The 25,372-nt window shown below is 43.5% G+C and overlaps 1 protein-coding gene across 3 annotated transcripts in view; it reads left to right on the forward strand.

The window, feature by feature from the left end:
- Positions 1-25,372, forward strand: part of ABTB3 (ankyrin repeat and BTB domain containing 3) — a 178,601-nt gene that overhangs the window by 111,810 nt on the left and 41,419 nt on the right. For all 3 annotated transcript variants that reach the window (XM_071729122.1, XM_071729141.1, XM_071729133.1), the window contains exons 3-4: positions 3,669-3,873; positions 16,531-16,683. In XM_071729122.1, coding sequence (XP_071585223.1) covers positions 3,669-3,873; positions 16,531-16,683 — 358 coding nt within the window. The remainder of the gene's footprint in view (positions 1-3,668; positions 3,874-16,530; positions 16,684-25,372) is intronic.

The raw sequence follows: 25,372 nt of genomic DNA on the forward strand, positions 1-25,372 counted from the left end.
CAGATTGGCTCCCCAGTCTGTTCCTCCGTTGGGTTGCAGGTGGTGGTAAAGATCCCCACTGAGCCCCACTGAGTCATGGTTGAAGAGCCCTTGGGAGCCATATCCCTGGGGTTACAAGATTGACTCAACTTCTGGGATTTTTATTTATTACTTTTTTCTTTGTAATTTATGCACTCAGGAATGTATTTGCCTTCAATATGCACTCAGTTGATATGGCTGAGACATTCTAAGGGCCAAAAAAGAAGTAGAAGAATCAGCAGTGATGTGAGCAGGTGCCCTGGCAAAGTGTTGCTGTAGTTGATTATGACTCTGAAGAGCAGGGTTGGTTAACACAAAGTGGTTAAGGAGGCTTCCATCTTTATACTTGGCCACAAATTCAAGGTTTTGCTTGGTGATCAGATATACCATGGCTTTTATAGCTGGCAAGGAGGACAAATACAGGTTGGGTTCCCTGGGTGAGACTTGAGCTGACTGCTGTAGATCAGACCAGTGAGTCCCATCACAAAGCTGGTTTCAAGTCCATGAGTTTTAGAGTGCCCTTGCCAGGATCAAAGAGGATTTCCGCTCTTGGTATATTCTTCAGAAAAAAGTGGGGAAGCAAAAGCCTATTCAGCAAGGAAAGAATAGAAGCAGCAAAACTTGGTAGGGATTTGAGACAACACACACGCATCTTGAACCAGATGTTGTACTCTGGGTTTTACAGGGTCTGCACAAAGTCCTACCACACAGTGCCAGCGTGAGCCTCTCAGCTCCTTCCTCCCTTCTTGGCACTGATCCTGATGCACAGATATGCTGAGGCATATCTGAAGGATTTGCTCTGTGACTGGATGCAGCTGGAGGAGCAGAAAGGGCACCAGGGCGTGCAGTGGCTTGTCTGAAGTGACACTGTGTGGAGTGAAAGAGGGAGCAGTGATTCCTGTCCTGCCTTCAGTGCAGGATTACAGTGCAGCTTTTTATGCTTACTTACTGTCCTCTATGAAGCTCAGTGCTTTAAAGGTATTGATTATTTAAGCCTTGAGTTGTCTCTGTGATAGAAGAATATTATAATAATTGTTAATATAGAAATTATTTGAAATGTAACCAGAGATAATATAGCAGAGGGGAAAGCAAGATCTAAGCAAGATCGAATTTTTGCTATAATGTAATGAAATGAAGCTTAAACGTAAGAAGTATAAATTCAACTTTAATAGGATGAATTGGTTTGGTTTTTCCAAGAAGCAGTTGAGGAAATACAAAATAAAAGGCTTAGCTCCTGGTCATATTGAAACAGATAGGAGCTTTGCCACTGATTTCCATGAGGCTCGAGTTCCTCCAGCCTTGCATCTGCCTACGTCATTCCTGCTGCTGCTTCCCCTCCTTACTCACTGTGCAGCTTCCTCTGGGGCTGGATGTGTCATTGAGGTTTCATCGCCCCAGCACTTCAGGAGGAATGGGGATAAAAAGTGATGCTGCTGCCTGAATCTGGGCCTGAACTGCATCCTGATTTTTATTCATCGTTCAGTACAGAAGTCAGAGACATTCTCTTGTGACTGCTGTCTCAGTCTACTGAAATAAGTCATGTGCTTAACTTTACCCATATGCTCTAGTGCCATAGTGACTTGGGTCAGAAAAGGATGAATTTAGTGCAACTCCTTATTCTCTGCTTTTGCTATTGTTGTTAAAGTTGGATGATGCAGCTAGCACTTCTACACATTTTTTTATGTCTTTTGCCTTTTGGAGAAAAAGAGAGGAATTCAGTTTCTCTGTCAGCAGCTGCTAGCAGTGAAATTTGCCTCTGCTGAGCCTTGCAGTGCAAATCTGCTGTGACAGGGTGGGCTGAGTGAAGGAAGTCCCAAACTTTCCTGCTGCTTGTGGCTGCTTACAGATAATTTTGTGCAGAACTGGGGAATCATATCAGAGGCACATCTGTTTCTCCTGTCGGCCTGATGCTGCAGGCTTTCTGCACGCACAGCTTCTCTTGGAAATTATGAGCATGCCAGGCTGCAAGATTGGTCCTATCACGACAATTTCCCAACTGAGGGAAACGACAGAAACTATTTTAAAATGAAAGCTTTGGATCAGAGGAATATTGCAGACTGCAGCAAAAAATTGTGTCAAAACCCTGAAGTCATGGACTCGGCAGTTTTCTCATGCCAGCGGTTTCCTTCTCTTCATGATTTTAAGGCTGTGTTTTTGGAGGACTGGGCTGAACTTTTTACAATAAGACATTTCTCTTCTCCCTGGTGCATGTTATTGCAGGAGCAGCATCATTTTCTGTGTAAATCAAGCTGGAGATAGGTGATCTGCTGTGATGTGCTTACAGGGGTGGGACTTTGCAGAAAACCTGTACTTTGTCTTCCACACAGTCTAAATGGTTCCCTTTTAAGTTTGCCCAGGAATTCATAGTTCAGCCTCCCCCCCCCCAGTATTTGGTTTTAGGTTCCTACCTCTGTGTACATTTCCAGCCTCTCTTTCCAAGTTTTTCAGCGCTCAGTGGTCACTTGGGAAAAGCAAATAGAGGAAGCATGCAACTACTTCTTAACAGTGGAAAATTATGTCCTCTTTTCTCCCATCACTCGCTTTTGTATAGCTTAAGAATGACCCAAAGGGCTCTTACTCAGATTTTCATTTAAAACAAACAATCTGATTTGATCTGAGATCATTATTTCCCCCCAAAGCATTCTCAGAGTGATTTGAACATGTGAAAATAGGCAGTTTATAACCACAATTGTTTCCCTGCCTTTGATAGAGTGGTCACTACTCACCAAATGTAGAATTCACTGCCTCGGAGGGAGATGCTTTAGTTAATTAGTTACAATCAGTACTGTGCTGAGACTCACTGCTGCTTGCTTGTATATTTGCTTTCTAATCTCCCTTGCTGGCTTGCTGATCCTGCTCCGTATATTGTGGATTCCCATAACTTCCCTGCAAGGAAGTGCCTAAAACCATGTTGCTCAGGGCTGATGATAAGCATCCTGTTCCATTTTCTGTGTTCTGGAAACCTGAGGGGCTGGGTGAGCCTACTCCATGGTTTTGGCTCTTCTGATAACACAAAGTTTTCCAGACCCAGCCTGGGCTTAAAAATTGTAACTTTAGTTGCACATTTCTGATACTGTCTTTTAGCAATTTCCCCCTCCCCCCCCCCCCATTTTTCTTCACCCATCTGTACCTTTCCACACTCCCTCAGAGCTCTGTGTGTTATCTGACTGCCTCCTTCCTCATTGCAAGGGGCTGCATTTTCCTGCCTCTCTACCCAGAAGCATTCAAGTTTTTTGTGCTACTGTCCATCATCCTCACCAGGCATTTTTCAGGCAACGGGGTTTTGGCAACTTCTAAGCATTGCCTGTAGCTGTGACCCCAGCCCTTCTGTACTGGCTTCTCTGGTGGTGCTGAGTTGGGACAGCAAGATGCTGCCTACACTCCAGATGTGCAGAAATCTGTCTCCTGCAGGCCTTAAGGGGCTTCTCTGCAGCCCGAGTATATCCCTCCACACAGTGTAAAGTTCCAGGTGAAGTCCAACCCAGCAATAAGAAATCCACAGGATCCTGTCCTAACCTTTGCTGTTTGAGTCTGTGAGGTTAAATGAAAGGAGAAACCAGCCTGGCGTACCTTTTGGTATGAAAACTTTGGGCAGAGGCAGCCAAAGAGCCTGGCATTCACCCAGATTATGCTTTTTTTCTTTTTCCCAGGTGACCTGGTGTCTCGAGCCATGCATCACCTCCAGCCCCTCAACGCCAAGCAGCACGGGAATGGGACACCAATGCACCAGAAGCAGGGATCCTTCTACTGGGAGCCAGAGGCTCTGTACACGCTCTGCTACTTCATGCACTGTCCACAGATGGAGTGGGAAAACCCCAATGTGGAGCCATCAAAAGTCACATTGCAGACAGAGAGGTAAGAGCCACTGCACGGTGCCTTATGTCGTGGCAAAGATGTTTTGTTAGTAAATCAGCCTGGTTGGCTAATTACTAATTACAACCTGCATGTGAGAGGCTGTGGAGCAGTCTGGTTTGGTTTAGCATCACCCCTTTGAAACCAGTTTCTCTTGCCGGAGTGCTGCGAGGCTGACCCAATATATATCAAAAGTGACACCCAGTGGCTGCATACAGCAAATTGGTTCCAGATGTGTGCTCGGGAGAGATTTCCTTTTCCTTTCGTTGTTGCTCAGCTATTCTGTGTTTTGGAAAAGAAAACAAGAACTTCTATTTCTGGCCTAGCAGGTTCGGGTTTAAATGTGTTGGGTTGTTTTTTTTTTTTTCTACACATTAATAGAGCTCAACAGCTGCGATTGGGGAAGTGGAAAATGAATAAGAGTAGTGTTTGGAAAGGAAAGGTCATTAACGAGGCTCAGCTCCAGCCATGCTGAATACCAGGGTGCAGGAATAACCTTGGGTCTGCCCAAGCTGAGGATGTGGTAGGCTCTGGCTGTGCTGCTGCTGTCCCTGCTCCAGGGATGGCCAGAGCAGGGGAGGCAGACCTGAGGCCCCATTCTGACTCTGGATCTGCCTAAGGTGAGAAGAAGATGCCACTGAAAATGGTCTTAAGGTTATCAAATGCTGCTAGGCAAGGTGGCCAGCACAGGGCAGCTCTGCACTCGAGCACTGCAGAAAGTAACCAGAACAACTTGATGGCCAAAAAATAAAGCCATCTCCTGTCAAAAGCCCAGCAATAGTAACACAATCCTCCACTTGTGTGCTGAGGCACCCTAAAGCTATTCCCCTGCTGTGCTTCTCAGCAGCCCTAAAACAGGCTTCCCCAGTACAGAACCAGCTGGTGGTTGGGAAGTGCTGGGTATTCATTTTTAGGATGGGTGCTGTGGTGCTGCAAAAGCAAGCTGCTTTTGCAAGCTGGACTTCACATTTACATCCCAGTGTATCTATTGCATGGTACATGTGAGCCAAACTCTGCTCTGCACGTGTGCCCTGAGAGGCGAGCACACGAGTAAGAGTTTTTGTTTGAATGAGGTCTGCATCTCAAAAGCAGCGTTTGAGAATGGCATGATGTATGATTGTAAGTGGTATATAATACGGTATCTCCATGAGATACTTTTATATCAATTCACAGAAAAGCATACCAGAGGAAACTCTGGCATTGATGATGTTACTGGGAATTTTGCCATTTGCCTTTGGATGGCATTTTGTATCTTTTCAAGTTTGAGTTGCTCAGTGAGCCTGCTTGTCGGTTTTTTTGCTCCATTGTTTTCAAAGTATGGAAAAAAACCCACAAAAAAACCCAAAAACAAAAACAAAAAACAACCAACAACAAAAAAAGCCACCCCAAAATCAGAAGGGAAAATACAAGAATCCACAATTTTCTGAGTTTTCTAAATAATATTTAATTTCATGGTTTTCCATTCAGACTTGTTAATTTGGAAGGCCTAACTCATGTCCAGGAGTGGTTAGCAGGCACAAAAAAAAAAAAAAAAAAAAAAAAAATTAGAAAATACCTTCACCTTCATGTAGTCCCCATCTGTGGCACTGGAATGAGTGAGAATATAAAGATGAATAATGCTGAGACTCTGATTTTGTAAGGTTTTTGCAGACTTCCTCGTGGAAAGTGAAAAGGGCAGCAACATTTGAAAACTCACTTTTAGCATTGGCTTTAATAGGTTTTCCTTTCTCTGAGGTCACCTTAATACATGTTCTCTTCATTAGGGCACTTGAAACGCTGGTTATTTCAAATGATTGTTCTCCTTTGCTTTATTTTGAATACTCCATCTGGCAAGACATCTTCTCCTGGCAGGCCAGTTTAACAACTGCGGTGTGTGGTTAGGGCCAGAGCAAGTACTCGGTGTTATTGCCAAGAGCTTGTGGTCACTTTTGGCAGGAGCAGATCCTCCTCCTGTTGCCTAATCAAACACACATTAGTACTTAGCATTGGAGTGGGAGCCTTGCAGGGTTAAGCATGAGCCTGGATGTTTCCATGGGTTATGCTCTGGAGCTTTGTCAGCTGGATGCAACCATCATGTGCCACACGGAGGAGAGATGGATGAAGCTGCCTTCTACTTAGTCCTTTGGTGAGCCTTCCTACCTATTTCTCTCTCTCTCTCTCTTTTTTTTTTTTTTTTTTAACATGCAAAATGCTTTGTGGTCCGTGACTTTTTTTTTCTGGCGGTTTTGGTTTCTACCATGGGGTTTTTTTGCATTGCAGGGGAATGGCTTTGTTAAATATGACATTTTTATATCCAGAATATTTGCAAGCTTTGTGTCATACCTGTGTGCTGTACTCCCTCTCTTCTTCTCCAGCTATGGCAATTGCTTTTATGTTGGGAGGAAGCCCAGAAGGAAGCAAAGAGGTACAGGCATCTTTTCCCATCCTTGCCCTCCCTGTGTCCCTGATTATACAGGGAAGCCAGAACTGCATGGATCTGGCCATAGGCAGTAATTCCATGAAATGGGTTGTCCTTGCTCAAACAAAGCCAACTTGGGTATTATCTTGGCCCCTGACTCCCTGACAGTGCATGCCCAGGCTGGAGAGGGTTGCAGGATGTGGCCAGAGAGCAGGGATTGATGAGCCCATGAAGGCAGCTCGCATCCCTTCCCACCTGTCTCCAGCTCACCTCGATTTTGGCTCTGAACTGTGTTGAATTAGGGAGTCACAAAGGCTCTGCATGGCCTTTTGCAGAGGTTGGATATAGGAGGGAAGCTGGTACAGTGGCATAGCACTTCCCAGCAGAGAAAGTGGTACCTTACCCCAGGTCTTGGGGGATGTGTTAAATGGGATGTTTACCTTTGAACAAATCCAGTGCTTTGCTTCTAGGGAGTATTTTCTAGGGAGCGTTTTCTGTGTTTACTCTTCATGGAGGTAAAGAAATGAGAATGCAGTATGTTTTTAATAGTGTTTGTCTTTATATAAAATGAAGGGGGAAAATGATTATTCAGCAGAGCTCTCTGAGAGGAGGAGGGGTAGCTACTTTCATGGGAAGGGGAGGAGGTGGAAAGGGGCCAGCATTGCTCAGAAAACCTGGAGAAGGCTCCCCACTTCCGGAAAGCCAACAAAACCAACCATAAGATGAATATTTGATCCCCTCCCACCCCAAATTCACATTCTTCTTTCAATCTGGTCACTTTGAAAGAAACACTCTGATATTTTTGGCTGTGTTGTTGGCACCAGCACAATCCAATCCTGCTGGGGTGGGTTGTCTAATGACCCTGGGTACCGTGTAGATGACTATTTTGGCAGGTGTGGAGGTACCAGAGGGGGTTTGGACCTGATTGTGGCAATGTAGATAGCTGGTTTTGGCAGGCATGGAGGTACAGGGAAGGGAGGGGGACCTGTTTGTGGGGTGTCCCTTCTCTAATACACCTAGATGGGCTGTGACAAGGCATTTGTCTTGCGCATTTGTCTTGCGCATTTGTCTTGTGCTGGGTGATGCCTGCAAAAGCAGTGCTCCTCCAGTGTCTTCACCTGCAGACAGCTGTGAATTATTTAGGTTTGTTCATTCTTTTGCTTTCCCTGAATTAAAAACCAACAAAAAAAGAAGAAATTGTTGATGAGAACACTTTTGCCAAGTTTTCTTTCTTGCTCGCTGCTTCTGGTTGAATAAAAGGATCTGTCCCTTGGTTGTGTTTTTCTTCTCAGCCTCTGTAACACTTCCAAAATTATTGCAAGTAATTTCTTAAGCACCGGAAAGCACAGAATCTGTAGTTGCAGATTTCTGTGATGATTTTTTCCTTAAGTGGTTCCTTACCCACTTTTATCCACAGCTGTATTGACAAAGTTCTCATTACTTCCCAACTCTCCATGTTCCCCATTAGCAACTCATTGAGAAGGAGCAGCTCAGCCGGTCCAGCACTGCCATTAATTCTGCTCACAGGCAGCAAAGTTCCTTCTCCAGCTCTTCCTCTGCCTCTGAGCCTTGGAGGAGCATTATCTCCCTGTACTGCCCAGCAGCTCTTAGCTTTTCCCCTCAAATCTTAATTGACTTGATGGATACATGTCTGGCTTTAATCTTCTTTTCTCGCCCTGTGGAGCAAACCCATAGGAAAATCCCATGGGCTATTGCTTGCTTTTTGCTTTTCTGCCTGCCTTGCACACACATGTGGACACACACACAAAGATACATGTCCCACACACATGCATGTGTGCAAATTGTAGCCTGTAGTCATTCATGATTAATTCATGAAGGGTTGGTGTTATCATCTGAATTTTGTGTCATGCTTTGGATAGTTATTAGCGGCCAGTTAATGTGATGAAGCCTCCTTAATAACAGGAGTGTTCCACTGCTATAAAATAACTTGAACTCTTTCAAAGAGTTACCTATGTAACTGGTACAACTGTGCCTGTGGTAGATTATACCTGCAGAAAAATTTTAGTAAAAAGATAACTAGGGAAATGTGTTCTTTATTTAAATTATTATGTGGTATAAACTCCATGGGTATGGCAGTCTCCAGCATAGACCAGCAGGGAGTGGAGAGAATGATGGGGAATGCTGATGAAGAACAGATAAAGTGCTAGCACTGGGAATGTGGAAGTCCTGCTATGAAACCTGAGTGAACCTTGCAACATAAATCTGAAGAAAAAATTACATGTGCTTGATGTGCTAGTATGGCATAAACCCATCCAACCATATATGTTTTTATTTACTATTTAATTGAAAACTTCACATGGTAAAACTGTGGCCTTGATGAACTCAAATTTAATAAGAGGTTTGATTTGACTGAGAACCACTGACAAGAAATTCCAAATCCATCCTTACATAAATCGTCTAGATTTGAATCCTAAATATCAAACTTCCCAGTTTTAAGAAATCCCTATGGAAATCGTATCGGCAGCTGCCTGCAGCGTGTGATGTTGCAGTATTTGTAGCTCAGCTGTTAGACAGTATATCCTTGCTGGGCTGGGGCTGTATTTTACATCTAATTTATCAAGCCAGGCTTAAGCTGTCCATGGGATGTCTATAGTTCTGTTGGGGTTTTTTTTGGTTTCGTTTTTTTTTAAATAGAGAAAATTGCGTGCAGCGTTGTGAGAACAGTGCCTTACCTGGGGTGTTCTGCCTCACGTGCCCAACCAATGCTGGTGTCTCTGCAGGCATTTACACTGCAGCCCATCATGTCAAATCAGATGTCAAAACTGTCTGTAAAATATTTCCCCGTTGTGGTTGCTGGCCAAGTCATCACTTCAACTTGGTTGCATTTCACGTCTCAGCCAGTAATGTTTTTAAATCAGGAGAGGTACCAGGGATGGCACATTCAAACCCTGGATGTGAGTTAAAGAACTGTGACTTGCAGATATCCTTATTCAGAGTCTGGAGGTACCAAGGTGCCAGGAGGCTCCAAGGTGACCTTATATAGGCTTTCCAATATCTGAAGGGAAACTACCAGAAAGCTGGGGTAGGACAGGACAAGGGGCAATGGTTTAAAACTTAAAGAGGGGAGATTTAGATTAGATGTTAGGAGGAAATTCTTTACTGTGAGGGTGGTGAGACATTGGCACAGGTTGCCCAGGGAGGCTGTGGCTGCCCCCTCCCTGGAAGTGTTCAAGGCCAGGCTGGATGGGACTTGGAGCAACCTGGGCTAGTGGGAGGTGTCCCTGCTCATGGCAAGGGGGTTGGGACTAGGTGATCTTTAAGGCTTCTTCCAACCCAAACCATTCCATGATTCTATTAATGTCTTGGTATGTGAAAGCCTTAGGGTAAACCCTTCCTCCAGCTAGGCAGGTCTTGCTGAGGCTTGCGTGAGAGCAAGAAGAATTGACCTTTCAGCATGAGAAAAATTCAAAATTGGCTTTTTCAGGGTCACCCTTAGTTGGGTTCCTGGGGTCGTAGAGGAGCTGCCTAGTGTGGGTCATCTGCACGGCCTCACGTGGTTTCATCAGTCAGTGCCGCAGGCAGGAGCAGGGCTGGCAGCCTTCTGAAGGCATCTGAAAGTTATTTCCTCACTTTGAAGGCAAGTAGTCTATGGTGTAAATAAAAAACCCATGAGTTTTGCAGCCTTCAAACCCATCTGAAATATATGCTAAACATTGGGAAAAACATGCTTTTCTATCTTCCAGTAGTGCCAAAAATGGACTATCATTGTATATATGGTTTCATCATATGTTCTGAATGTAAACTGACAGAACTTTTATGCTTGTGTTTTTCTATAAAAAATGCCCACGAAAACATAAAACCAAACAAATGAAGAGACTTTTCCATGATGGTGAAGTTGCCGACTCATATCTGCAAGCAGAAACATCTCCCTACCTTTGTCTAGATAGATAGATAGGCTTTTATTGCAAAAGTACAGGATTCTGCTTCTCAGAAGCACTGTTAACTCTCAGATCACTGGAGCAAACACTAGAACAGCAGAATCTTGCAGGGAGCACTTCAATTGCTATTGCCATGCTGCTTTACAGTCAGCACAGCTTGGCTGGAGAAGAAGAAACTCAACAACTACCACAGAAGCATCCTTCTCAGTAGGTAAAGGATCCTGCAAACAGAAATCATCTAAAGCAATTGCAATAACTGAACCATACATAAGGAGTTTAAGTTAAAGCAAGGTTAGGTCTGTACAGCTGGTGATGCTAAGAGAGAGAGAACAGGAGGCAGATGTGGGGATTCCCATCCCAATAGTATTAACCCTCAGGAACTTCTCCATTCCCATCATGTTGCCATGATTCCCATATCATCCCAATAAGCCTGTCCTCTCCATAGCAGTTGATTTTAATGCATAGATTGAGTGTGTCTATGTGTTGGAGCAGGTGCTTGGCAGCTGAAGAAGAGCACTGTGAGAAGTGTCCCTGGCAGTAGAGAGGCTGCTGTGCTGCACTTGAAATGACATTTTTTTATTTGAGCACTGTGATTATTTGGGGAAATCTTGAGCTCTTGATCCTGAGCATGCTACAGGATCCACTGTGAACAAGGAGCTGGTGACCTGTCTGGGGTTTGTGAGCCATGGTGGTGGAGAAGGATTGCATTTGGGTGGGGAGCATTCAGAGGTGATGAGTTATCTGGAAGGAGGTTCTAGTCTGCATACAGAGAAACTGACACAGGCAAGAACCCCTCATTTGGGAATTTCATTGCCTGTCAAAAAGTATCCAGGAGTCACCTTCTGGAGGGAAGTTCAAGGAGGAGTCACCCAGATAGTGGGAACTGGGAGGAGAGAGTGAGAATGGGACACTGCTTTCCTGGTGGAACATCCCACCAGAAAGGTGGATTAATCACTGCAAAAGAGAACAAAAAGTGCTTAACCTGCTGGGGAATCAAGAAAAAGAGGGTAGACAGGTGTAGCAGCCCTATCCTTCACAGACAGGGCAGCAAGGGTGAACCCTGAGGTCTCAGTCAGTAGGCAGCAGGGAATGTGTACTCGGCAAAGGTGGTAGGGAGAGGGAAAAAAACAGGGTGAGGTTTTTCTGGGAGCCAGGATTTGTAGATGTGCTGCCCCTACTGCTTTCCAACTCCAGTGCTGCAGTGGGGGTTGTCCAAAACAGAGCTTCATCACAGAAAAATAAATAATGCTGCATCCTATTGGATTTTATGGTGCACGTTTCTTGTGCTCTTTCATCTGATGATTACTCCTGTTTATATACAGGTATACTGCCACTGATAACAACAACAATAATGATAGTAATGAAAAAGCCTGAGGTACTGCATGTGCATGAATGGGCTTGTAATATCTCCTGTGCCAGCAAGACGAGGAGGGAAACACAATGAACACAAAGTACCAAACTCTTCTGGTTCTCACTTGCCTTTGTACAGCAGAGATAAATCGATGCCCCTCAGTTCAGGAAAGATACTGAGGTGCTGGAGCAGGTCCAGAGAAGAGCAAGGAGGCTGTGAAGGGATCCAGCACAAGTCCTGTGAGGAAGGGCTGAGGGAGCTGGGGGTGTCCAGTCTGGAGAAGAGGAGGCTCAGGGGAGACCTCATCACTCTCTGCAACTCCCTGAAAGGAGGGGGTAGCCACGGGGGGTCGGTTTCTTCTCTCAGGCAGTTATCAGTAAGACAAGAGGGCATGGACTTAAGCTCTGCCAGGGGAGATTAAGGTTGGATATTAAGAAAAAATTCTTCACAGAGAGGGTGATCAGGCATTGGAATGGGCTGCCCAGGGAGGTGGTGTCCCTGGACATTTTTAAGAAGAGACTTGATATGGCACTCAGTGCCATATCAGTCTGGTAACTGTAGCGGTAGTGGATCAAGGGTTGGACTTGATAATCTCAGAGGTCCCTTCCAACCCGGCTGATTCTGTGATTGATTCTGTGATTCTGTGAAATGGTGGGCAGCTCAGGGCTGCTGTGTGCATCACAGGAGGAGCGTGGATTTTGGGCAAAAGGTGGCACAATTGGATTGAGTCATGCCTTACGTTTAGATCCCTTCGCATAACATTTGCTCTCTTGATGAGCTGTTTTTTTTAATCCTAAGTGCCCCAGAGACATCAGCCCCACAAAAATCAATATAGATTTGACATCTGTTTGGGTATGGAGAAGTCAAGAGGTGTGGGTGGGTGCTGGCAGGGAGCTGCTGCATCTGAGGATGGTGCAGAGAAGGACGTGTGATGCCCGGGATGGGAGAGGAAGGCGAGCGGTCGTTCCTTGTGGGAGGGTACTGGGTGGATATTGTCTGCAGATGTCTGCAAGGCACAAGTGCCAGAATAACTGTGAAAGGGATGTGGGACAGCCGGAGGGAAAGAGGAGGGATGCTTCATGGAGGGAGGAACCGGCAGTGTGAGGCTCTGGTAATTCCTTTTTCTCTTTGAGAAGAGACACAGGGAGGGCATGCTTCAAGAGGAGCTGGCTGTCCTCTTGCCAAGTGCTGGAGGACAGAAGGGTCCAACCCTTTGAGATCTGCTTTTTGTTGGCCTCCCCCATCCCTCCCCCACCTCCCAGCTCTTCTGCGTGGGATGGGGATTGCTCTGTGCAGAGACCTCTCCCTGTTTCCCCATCTGGCACGTTTTTCCCTTTAGATGACAGTTCACAAAAATACAAGCCTGTGCTGAAATCTGTCCTTTATTTGAGACTACACTTAAACTCATGCTTAACTTTGAACTGCAGTGAATTAAAGAGGAAGGGAGCGTGTGTCTAAAGTTAAGCCCAGGCACAGATTTGGGCTGTAGGAAGGGGATCAGAGTGCTCCCTGACCTGCAGCCCTGTAAGGTGCCTCTGCAGCAGTCAGGATACTCCTGATGTTCCACTTCATTCAGGCAGAGCCAAGCCCAGCACGTTCTGACCATGGTTAGATTAATTTAATTAAGGTATGTGCTCACAAAGCATAGAACTAGGTGACTTTCCTGATATGTGTCTGCCCTGGAACACAAAGTACCAAACTTTTATGATTCTCACCTGCCTTTGTACAGCAGAGATAAATCAATGCATGCACCAGTGATGTGATATATTCCCCTAACCTGCTTTTGCATGGAGTAATCTGAAAAGTGAAATGTGTTTTGCAGATGTCACATTGTCTTGTGGGTTGTCACCTCCCTATAACTTTGAGTTCCTCTTTCTCCTCTGGCACACAAACAGCATTTAAAAAAGAAAAATAAAAATCCCCTTTGTGTGGTGCATAGATTCTTGAAGGGTATTTTTAACCTATTGCATTCAACCATATTTGGTTCTCTTCTCAAAATATTAATTCCCTGATGTGCTCAGATATGCAGTGATGGATTGGTGGTTTTTTTCCTTGGAGAAAGTAATGTAATATGTATTGTGAGTGAACTCCACATCCTTGTGTATGGAGCAAAAAGAGAAAAGAGAGAGAAAAAATTCCACAGAACACAAATTCTCATGCCTTTTGGGATTTATTGCACCAAATAGATGCATTCATTTCTATATCTTTGTTAATGTTTTGCAAGACCTGGAAAGAAAAAAATTTCAATTTTATAGTGCTGCTATCACTGTTCTGTAAATAATTTTACTTTCTCTGCTCATTGCTGTGTTGGGGCAGATTGTGTGAGTTCTGATCTGCACAAGAGAAAGAGAAAGCATGAACCCCCCCCCCCCCCCAAGTCCCTGGTTCAGCCACCGCCCTCTGCATTTCTTTTGGCTCAGCAGATGTTATAGGCAGGCTTTGTACAAGCGTATCTTCATTTCTCTGATCCAGAACACTTTTACTTATGCAAAATATAACCTAGAATTGAGTCTCCCTTTAACTGCTTTCCTAGCACCAGGTTTTGTGGGTCACTTAGACACATTTTTACAATTCCACTGATTTGCAGCTACCTTTCTCCTATTCACTCAGGAAGTGATGAAAAGAGCTGCCACCAATCACTTGTCCCAAGCTACTTCATGCCACAGGAGGATCCCTTCTGCTCTGAGGGCACATGTCACAGCTGACCTGGAGAGCAGGTCCCAGATAGACCCCTGGTTCTCCCCTCTCCCTCTGACAGCCACCACCATCCCAACAAATGATCTAGGTTATGGAAATTGTTTCTTGGGAGCTGTGGGAGAAGATGCTCTGTCCTTATCCATCTCCTTAGGTTTCTGCTGCAGGTCTGGGAAGAGCAAAAAGCAAAGGCAGCTTGGTCTTGAGGTGGTAGCAATGTGTTTGAATAGAATAATGATGAAAGTGGCAAGACAGCCAAAGATATCAGGTTTCAAAAAGAGGTCGTTCATTTAAGCCTCTGTGAGATTTGGGAATCTGGCATCCTAGGGAGGAAAAGTTAGTGGCCTCAGGGCTTCTGTGTCCTTCAGCTCTTCTGAAATGGATCATCCTTCCTTAAGAATATTAATCTTAGAGTTATTTAAAGTTAAGTCTTCAGAAGAGAAATAAATAGCATAAAGAGCTATAAATAGGAAAAGGATATTCCAGAATCAACATCTTCTTAAGTAATTTTTCTCAGGGTAGATCATTTTGGGGTAAAGTTATATATTTAAGATGTAAAGTATTTGCCTTCTGGGCACCTAATTCAGATTTTTTTTCCTCCCCCTTAAATAAAAGGGACCATATAAGGGAAGGCAAGTAAGGGAAAGCAGTATCAAGTGAAAAGGAGCAGAAAAATTGAAGGAAGCAAAATTAGGGGGTGATGCTGTATTAAAAGGAACATTTCCATTTGGCTGATATACTGAGCTAATAAACAGGGAATATGAAAATAGACTGATGGAGGAGGGGAAAGAGAGACACATAGGAAATGAGACAAAAGACAAAGGTTCGCAAAAAGGTAAGAGCAGGTTAATTCTAGACATTCCTGGAGGAATGTAGTAATTCCAAGTTTCATATCTCTTTTCTTTTTTTTTCTTTTTTTTTAATATTGTAGCAATCCCCGGTATCAGCCCTTAGTCATGGTCTCTATTTCACGTTGTGGATGTTACAGTCTCACTGTGTCTCAGTAGTTTTCAGCAGTCCTGACTAAATACAGATCTTTGAGTATAGTTTTCAAGTAGCTCTTTGATATATTTTTTAAAAAAAATTTAATTAAAATTATTATTAATTTTTAATTGGCTTTTAAATTTTTAGAATTTTATGTCTATTTTTATAAAAAGGAATTTATTCTGCCCTTTCTCATCCCTTACCCACACAGACTTCATCTCTGTACAGCTGTAGAAGAGACAAAGCATTTGAACACCCCAGCTAGGAGATGAAGGAAATACAGAAACCTTTTGGGGATGGGAGGGAAGTTGCTGCAGCCTGTGTTGCTCTGAGAATTTTGTTCACCTTGACCTAACGGGTGGTGGTGACCTTCCAAGATGTTCAGCTGCAGATATTTATTTATTTATATATTTACACTCCAAACTAGGACATCAAGCTATGGTTTTCATTTAAGGCTTAGCATTTTCCTCTTGCTCGCCAAGTAATTTTCAGTGTAGATGGGGGCAAAGTCTATGCTGTGTGCTTCACAGAAGGCATGGGCTGTCTTGGTCTTGAGGAGTAAAGGACCTTACCTCCAACAGTGTCCATGCTTTGCTCAAGTGGGGGCTGCAGCCCAGCATCCCACCATCTACTCTGGGGATTGGTTTTGTGTATTGCTCAGATGGCAGAACAGCTGGTACCCAAAAGTATGGTGGGTTGATACAAGCAAGGGTAGGCTTAAAAATGAAATGAAAGAGTCTGGTTTCTGATGCTGCTCACAGGTAGCCCCAGAATACAGCAGGATGTCCTGTGAAGTTCCCCATTTTCAGCACCAAGTTCAGGGTGTGCATTGCTTCAGCAGGAGATGCTGGAGATTTCCTTGGCGGGCATCACCTCCCCATCCCTGGTATCTTGGGGTAGGGACACCCCCTGTTCATTCTCCTGTCCCTGTTGGAAGTGACTGGCAAGTACACACATCCCTGTGCATCAACCAGAGCAGGATGTGGTCCTGCACCAGGCTCTTGCCCTCTTTTCGGGATACACTGTGAAACGGATGGTGGGGGAGGGAGGGCTTGCCAGGTGGGTGCACTGACCTCACACAGGAGCCCCACAAATAAGTGTAGCTCATAAATCTGACTCTTCAAACATTCCAGCTCTGGAGACAGGGTGAGACATCTTGATTTAGACCTGGCTGAAATTTGCTGAGCAGTGCGCTCTCCGGTGCTTTCCCTTTGTATACAGATTCCCCCACAAACATACACACCCCCCCGTGCCCCCTCTCTCTCTCTCTCTGTATACCTGTTTATTTGGAAAAGCCAGCGTGCTGTAGCAGTGATGTCTGTGTGCTTTCCCAGGCCGTTCATTGTGCTGCCTCCCCTGATGGAGTGGATACGGGTTGCCGTGGCTCACGCAGGGCACCGACGCAGCTTCTCGGTGGACAGCGATGACGTACGGCAGGCAGCCAGGCTCCTGCTGCCGGGAGTTGACTGCGAGCCTCGACAGTTAAAGTAAGTCCACAGCCCTAAAAAAAAAAAAAAAAAAAATAATCATCAGCTGCTTTGTGCCAAAAACGTTTGTCTCTTTGCTACTGGCAGCGAGCAAGCAGGCAGGCAGAGGGCTCTGTTATTGCCTGGAGAGGTGCGCGGATGCTGGCGCTTGCCGCTGCGTGCGTTGCAAAACCAGCTCCTGGTATTTGCTCACATCCATGGATGAGCTGGATGCCTGGTAATGGGTGCCTGGGTATCTCATAGCTGGATCGAGCCCGTAATCTGCTCATATGGTGGTGGTTTTTGTTTGTTTGCTTGCTTTTTTCTCTTACTACGTTCTGCTTGAAATATCTGGTTGAAATATTTTGCTAATTGTGTGCTTCGTGTTGCTTTGCTATAAGATACTGAAATGTAATTGGAAGGGCTGCAGATCTTTTTCAGGGCTTTGTTTTCAGCACTAATGCTTAAAGGGCACATTTAAACTTAGAGGTAAGAATAGCTCTTGCAGTAAAATTGTATATTTCATGATAATGTTGGTTCAAATTAGTTGCAAATGTCAGCCTAGATAATTTGACTTTTTCATATATCAGATGTGACCTTTTGGTTTTCTAATGAAGCCTTAAAGTATTTATTGCCAGGATATGTTTTTAGTGTCTGTTTTGCCTTATTATTATGTACCTGTATAGAAGCATGATCTGTGGCTTTTCTGGAGTCAAGAATATATTTGAGTTTGATTTTCATATGAGAAGACATTCTGAATCTGCCAAAGAAGAAACTACTTACTGCTGTCTCTTTGTAAATTTGTATGTAAAACCCAGATTTCATCAGTCTGCCTTTTCATACAGCAGTAGATGCATCTTTTCTTGCAACACAGAAAGCAGAGGGGTGATCTACATGATTAGCTGTGACAACCTGCATTAGAGCAGCTGCCTTCTGCTGACTCTGGCCTTGACATGCTCTTTCACCAGAGAATATAATACTTTACTTCAAGATTTGCATAGGCTTTTTATAGTCATAGCTATTCAATATTTAATTGAAGAAATGAGTCAAATTTCAAAAATGAAATGTTGAGCATTTCACATTTCACAATTGCTTCCCCTTGGTGTGACCATTTCAGCCCTCATTTCCAGAAGTGCAGCCTTCTGTGTCCCTACTGAAATGTCAGTATTTATAGGTACTGAGCACTTTATGAAGACTTAACACTTAATTTTGAAAAGACACAATTAATTTAATACCTCTTTCAGTATTTAGGCAGGGTTACAAATAAGGCAGTAATGTTTCTACTCTACATCCTCTTTCTTAAAAATTAAGGTAGATACAGTTAAATATCTGTGGGTTAAAAACCCATAAAAAACCCCCACAATGTAATATTCATAAAGTTGTAGTTTGTCAGTCTGTGTGCATGTTTGTATGTGTATATGTGTGTATATATATATATGTATATGTATGTGTGTATATATATATACACACACACACATACATTTATATGTATATGTATATATATAAATATATATGTATATATGTATATGTATATATATATATATATATATAAAATGCCATCAACTGTTAGACAGTTTTCCTGGAGTTTCAAAATTATTTGAAGTTGGGAACAAATCAGCATTTGGTTTAAAATTGCCATGAAGAATTCATTCCATAAAGAAAAGAAGTGACTGCTGTGGTCCTTCTTGTCTTGCAAGTGGGGATGAGCCTGAAGAGCACAATCTGGCATTGGTCAGGTAGAAGTGAAAGCATAAGTAAGTTCTGAAACAAATTCTGGATTCTAGTGAGACCAGACTTTGTGGTGTGCACTCCTTTGCCTGCGGGGGCCTGATTCACCCACTGATGTCCCAGAATGAGAATCTCACTCAACTCTGCTGTTGGGTGAGATTCCATGTACTTTGGGTTTTATTTTGAAGTCTGTGCATACTGCTGGCATAGTACAACAGGTTCTTTTTGTCCCTGTGAATCAGGTCCTGTCTGCCTGTAATCCTGATGTCAGAGGAAGGAATGAGCTTTTCTGAAGAATAAAGTGAGGCATCAGGACGTTAATTTGAAACCTTGCAGCTTGTAATTTTTTATTTGTATTCAGTGCAGACCCTGAGCACTTATACTTTCTACTAATTAGGGAGGAAGGGTTTCCAACTATCAACTCCTTGGCAAGCATTAATTCCAGAAATGCAAACACTGGGGGAGGTGGAAATGCAGCAACTTTGCAGGAGATGACTTTTCAAATAAGCTGTGTGACAGGAGGGTTTTAAATGCAGTCAGCTTGATATATTTTGTGACTTTTCTAGAAGCTACTTGGTAAGTAGAACCTTGAAACTGGCTCAATTTCTAGACTTCTCATGGCAGTCTACTTCAGTCCCTAAAATACAGAGAATTGAACCCAAAAGTTCCTGTGGTTCCCATGTGACATTGCATCATTCCCTGGTGCTGATTCACAATCTGTCATTGCAAACGCGTAAGGCGAAGTCAACTTCCACGCTGGAAAACCACATGTACAGGGGGAGAGGGAGAGAAATTGGCAGCATCTCAAAGGCTATGAACTTCAAGATCAGTTTGGATAAAAACCAAATGTTCAGTTTCTTATCTGAAATACACAATCAGATGTGTAGTTCACAATTTTATCTGTGCGTGGAGATCTCCCAGCCGATCTGGGTGACATTTCCCAGCACAATCATAAATGCCAGCAGTGAGGTTCCAAAAATGTGTCTTTGTAACTCATTTCTGCTTTTTTTCCTGCCTTTCATTCCAATAGTTCTTTTTCTCCTTTCTTTTGATCCTTTTTTTAAAAATCCTTTCCCTAATTTCCTGTGATGTTTTCATCTTCTGAAATAGGAAGAGCTCCTTCTCTGTGTAGAGGAGTGAGGGAAGCTGGAATCAGGCAGGAGCTCCCTGTCTCCTTCCTAATCTCTCTTCATTTTACAGCAGCAGATGTGCCAGAAAGTTTCTTCCCTTCCCCAAGCCTTGGGACGTGAGCAGGGATATAAATGTTCCCCATTCCCCAGGAGTAGAAGCTTTAAATAGAGCAGCTGTCTCCACCTTTTGCAAGTAGGTAGGTTTCAGTGATGGATTGACTGTTGGATGCACTGCAGCGAGTTGAGATAGAATCCCAAGTTGTGTCCAAAATGTTCTTTTTCATAATGGGTTACCAGACTTAAATAAAGCCTCACCTCTACCCAGGCCCTGTAAAGCCACCTGAGGCAGCTGATGTAGTCAACAGAGAACTGTGTACTCAGAATCTTTCTGCTGGCATAAATCTGGTGCTCTGTTCCCTGCTCTAGACCTTTTATGAAGTCATCAGGGGTGAAGGTAATTTGTTGCAGGTAATTTGTTGCCGAAATAGAAACTCTCTTGACCTGCCTTTCTGCTGCAATAAAGAAGCATCACTTCTCAGTCCTCACTGGGTCTGACTGGCTGCACACAGATACCTGGTTTTGGTGGCTTCTCCTCAGTGTCATATTTGCAAGAAGTACCCTTCCCCTTGCTCCACCAAAACACAAGAAGCTCTTTGCATGTCTTTCCTTCATTCTGTATGACATTTCTTTAAAACAAAAAGTCCTAATGTGTTGGACATGTGGTGGGGAGGATTGCTGATGGATGACTACATCTGGGGACTGAGAAACAGAGCAAGGGAGGAGCTTCCTGGATTGCTCAGCACAAAGGCTGTCATGCTTTGTATCAGGTCATTCATTCATCTGAATTGCAACATATCATGGTAATCCTGAGAAGGATGTTAAGATGCTGGAACAAACTGACCCAAGAGAGGTAGCAGTGTCAGGCAGGGGATTATTACTTGATCACTTCTAGACCTGAAAGGATAAAGGGCTATTTTGTGGCCAGTCAGAAGTTAAAATAAGGATATAATCCAGGGAGGGAGTGTGTATGTGCATGTGTATGTAGATATGCATGTGCATTCTCATATCCAGAAACTGCAAAAATTGAAGAAAAATCCACACTCTCAGAGGTGTGAGTGCAGCCTCCCTGTAAAAAGGGCAATTCCCATGTGTTATATGATGTATTTTCTTTACCTTCTGTCTTGCCTCAGACTTCTGGTTCCAAGTCATCCCTCATCTGGTTTCTGTGGGAAAGCTGCCTTTCCCTGGTATTCCAGGCTTGTCCCCTCTCCCTTGAGAAGGGCTCAGCACTCTGCTGAAGGGAATTGGATGGGTAGCCTTCATTCCCTGTGATGCAGGACGAGGCATTTCAAGATATCCCAGCTTGCACTGTCCCACAATAGTGAGATTCTGGCTCCTGAACCTTCCCAGCTTGGCTGGGGAGCATTCCCACCTCAAGGGACATTCCTGGTGTTTGAATGAAGAGGGACACTGAATGTGTCCCCATGGCACCAAGATCTTTCAGAAGCATTGCCCCTGGGGCCACGCATTTCTTAGCAGCCACGGGGGTGTCTGGAAGCCCTCTCACACTCTTGAGTTCCTTGTGCTTTTTCTCAGCAGGCTGCAAGGCTCCTGAGATTTGGAGGAGAAGCAGAGTTTAGTTGTCTTGATTTCTTCTTATCTGTAGAAAAAAAAGGTTTGTGCCTTTCTCTTGTACTGTGGAGAAGCAATGTGGCTCCTTGTGGCCTTCATTACTATCCACCACAGCCATACATGAGAGGCAGGTGCCACACCGTGGCAGGAGGAGCCCAGGACAATTTTGCCTAGAGGGATGAAGTCATTTTTGGTAACTGTACTCAAAGGGCCATGATGAGAAATGGTATTTTTACTCTCAGGTTCCTCACAGGTGGTCTCACAGGGGTCTGTCTTCTTGCCCTGTCTCATAGTGACATACAACTCTTGGAAACCCCTCAGGCCCAGAGAGAGGGGAGACCAGAGAGAACATGATAAACATCCCAGTCTTTTCCTGCAGTCCCTGGTAGTTTTGGGAATGCTGGAGGAGAGAGCTAGGCAGCAGGGTTTGCACAGCAACCATGCTGATGTGGTCACAGAGACCCCCTTTATGTTCCAGACAAATTTAGTTGGAGGTGTCAGCATTGCTGCTGATGGAAGCAGAGCTGGTGAAAGCAAAATCTGATACAACAGATGGAGCTCCAAGGTGATCCCCTTCAATTGCTTGCATATACACTTCACCAGCATTTCCAGGTTCCCCATGGGGAACTCAGCAGGAAATATCCCTTTTCTTTTGTGACTGGCTGTGAGTCTGGGTCCTATCTCTGCTCCTGACCACAGGCATGCACATTTGATTCTTTTTTTCCTGATGCAGAAGTGAAACAGGTATCTATACGTGCTGGCAGCTTGAAGAGGCAGCTGTGAGAGGTGTGCATCAGAGGCCATCACCCAAGCATTCAAGTGACAAAGAAAAACAAAAATAAAAGGAGCAAGGTTATGAAAATGGGAAAACAGCAAGCAAAAGGAGAGCAAATTATGCATTAATGCACTCAAATTGGGGTGACCAGATAACCTCTCTCCCAATGATGGGAAAGAGCTGCCTCACAAAATCAGAGGGTCAGAGGAAAATATTTTTAACAAAGCCCAGAGTGATGCCATAACTGTAAGGACTATTGGTAGTAGTGCCCAGCATTTTGAAAGGATGAAAAATGATCTGATGAAAATTCCAGGCTGTTAGTGCAGGCACCGTTAGTGCAAGGCTGTTGAGTATTTTTTCAAGTGAAAACTGATTAAAGTCTTGTTGTTACGGGAAAAATGGGATAAAATGTGACACAGATCTTCTAAAGATAGATCTTGCCAGACTAATCTAATAATTGTTTTATAAGATTACTGATTTTCTGCCCAAAGAAAAATCAGTAGATTTCATACCTGGACTTGAGTGAAGGATTTGATGCAGTCCATGCACAGTGCTATTACTTAAGATGGAAAAGATAGGGATTAGTAAGGGAACTGGAAGGTGATATGGGGCTGGTTTTGAGAGAGATGGCAAGGGTTGGGTTGGAGGCAGGGGGTTACAAGCAGAAATTTTCAGCTCTCCATCTTAAAACCAGGTCTTTTTAAATTTTCAGAAAGGGTTTTGGCACAAATCTGAGCAGTGTGCTCATGACATTAAAATTTGCCACGATGCTGAGAGGCATTGTCCTGACAAAGGAAGTTTGGGACATCATCCAGGAAGAAGTGGATGACATTGAGGACTGGGAGAAAAGAAATGGGATGAAGTGCAACTTTCCACAAATGGAAACATGGAGATTAATTACAAAAAATACATACTGCGATGCATATATAACATATACACCATACATACAGTGTAATATAAACTGTATTGGGAGCTGAGTATTGGAAAGGTGGTGGTAAAGACTGTAGTGCAGTATTACATCTCAGAATTATTGTGAACCACAGACGTGGCTTTTTTCTTAGCCATGAAAAAAGCAAAAATATTTTGAGAATGTGTTGGGAAAGATATTTCCAGTAGAAGCAGGAAAATATTAGGGCCTCTACACATGGAAGTGGCAGGAAGTGATGTGTAATTCCAAGTCCTGTGTCCAGGTCAAGAAAATATTCACATTGGAGCAGGTACAGAGAAACAGGCTGGGGTGATTTGAGTTTTGACAAAAGTTCTCATGGAGGAAGGCTGGAAGGCAGGGGATCACTCAGCTGAGGGAAGTTGATACTGATGGAACGTGTGATTCTTCTCTAGAAATACATCAGGTATAAACACCATGGAAAGAAAAATACATTCTGATAAAAGGGCAACATGGACACAGAAATATGTGGATATTAACAGGTCATGAGTAAGTTCAAATTGAAAATGTAGATGAATCCAAGCTCTGCTGCAGCAAGGGACAGTGTTTATTAACCCTCCAGTCCCATTTGCTCTTGCAGCCACTGTCCCATCACAGCCTGGCTCTGAGTTGCATGGACAGCTTTGGTCCAGAAAGGTTTCTGGGCAAATGAAATGTCTTGAGTGCTTTTGAAAACCTGTTTTTAATTGAAAATTAGTCTTAATTTCCAATTTTCTTTGGTCTGAGAATACCTAAGTCTACCTTTTCTGTCTGGAGCCACCCCCCTTGCCGAAGACTCTCTTGCAAAAGGGGATTATCAGCCTCAAGAACGTGGGATCATCCTTGGCTTATTCTAGAGTTTTCTTAAGACTGTGGAAAGGGAAAAATACAGCAACATAAGGGAAGGTGTTCTATTTTGCTGCTGCAGAGCAGATTATAGCATTTGCCTTGTCATCTTGATACTACACCACATATATACAATTCTAACTTGAAAGTGAAAGGGGAAGAGTTGCATTTAATGTTTTATTTATGGAAATCCTCTGCTTGTACTAGAGCAAGAAAATATAAATAGACTTTAATAAATAGAGTTTTGAAGGCAGAAAAACATTTCCACTGCTCTCTGCTCTTTCTTAAAATGTGCTGGGTAAGGGGCTGAGTTTCTGGAGCAGGAGAGACAGTAAAAAATCGCTGTAACATTCTACTGTTTAATTAGGTATAGCTGCTTTTCAGTAGGGATTGTTGCTGTTTGCCCATCTCCTTGGATGTCCTTCTTCCCACAAATTTTCTCTAATCTTTTAAGACCAGCCATGCCTATTTCTGTAATTAGACACAAAAATGCCAGACCAGCAAGCAGCAGCAAACAGGCTACTTGACAAAATCCAGGAGTCCCTTGGGGCAGATGGTGCCAGTGTGTGAAGGAGATTTTATTACTTAAAAGGTAGAGCATGGGTTTCCTGACGTGAATCTCAAGCTCTCTTGCCAACCAGCTGCTTGAAGATGACAGTAACAAAGATGTCATTGAAAGGGAAGACCTTGTCCCCATCTTCTCCTCTTTCAGGGAAGATCACACTTGTATTTTTAGGGGCTTTAAGATCCAGCCTTCTTGGTTTCTTTAGATAGCAAGCAAGATTATCAGTGTTTCATATACTTTATCTCTATTTACATTCCTGAATACAATAATGAGGATGCACATAACGTATTGTCTTTCACTCATCAGTGAAGACTCATGCTACCTATTTATTTTGAAAGATTAATCTATACCCAGATTTTCCTGTAATATGTTGATCTTGTTCAAAATCTGAAGTCAGATGCAATTTTGAACATGGTTCCTGGCCGACATATGTGGGACTGCAGTATTAAGAGTGTTTTGAAATACAGGCTTGGGTCTTTATTTGATAGTCATGTCACTTCTTAAATATATTTTCCAGTATCTGTAACCAATTTAGTCCCAGGCCTTTGATGAGAATAAGAGGTTGGCTAATAAATATCCAGAGTATTTTAATTTTTTTTCTTTTAATTTGGCCCCTGATTAAAGTAATGGAGATGTTTTATGTCTATGTTTTATGTATTATGTCTATGTGCTTCACTGCTCTGATCGATGTTTGTGCTTATGTTTACCTCTCTCAAAAACTGAAAATGCAAACAATTGTCACAATATAGTATTTATGTTGCAGTCCTAGTAACATCGGTGTTCTATTCCCTTTTAAAACACCACACTGGAATACAGAGTGTGCACACATTTAAATCAAATTTCTGCTCCTGCTGTTTGCTGTTTGTGTCTGTCATCTCAGTGAAGAGCCCCAGGCAAGGAACAGGACCCTTTTGTGCCATGGGCTGTGCATACCCAGATCAAAACTGTGATCCCTGACCCCAAGAAACTCAGCATTGCAAATGCATGTATATTGCTGGCTAAAATATGACTCCTTCCAGACTATGCAGCTGAACTGTAATTTTTTTACTCCAGACCTTATTCATATTTAGGACAGAGACAGACTGAATAAAGTCCACAAAGCTAAAAAG

This window comes from Heliangelus exortis, chromosome 1 (genome assembly GCF_036169615.1).
Source record: "Heliangelus exortis chromosome 1, bHelExo1.hap1, whole genome shotgun sequence".
Lineage (NCBI taxonomy): Eukaryota > Metazoa > Chordata > Aves > Apodiformes > Trochilidae > Heliangelus > Heliangelus exortis.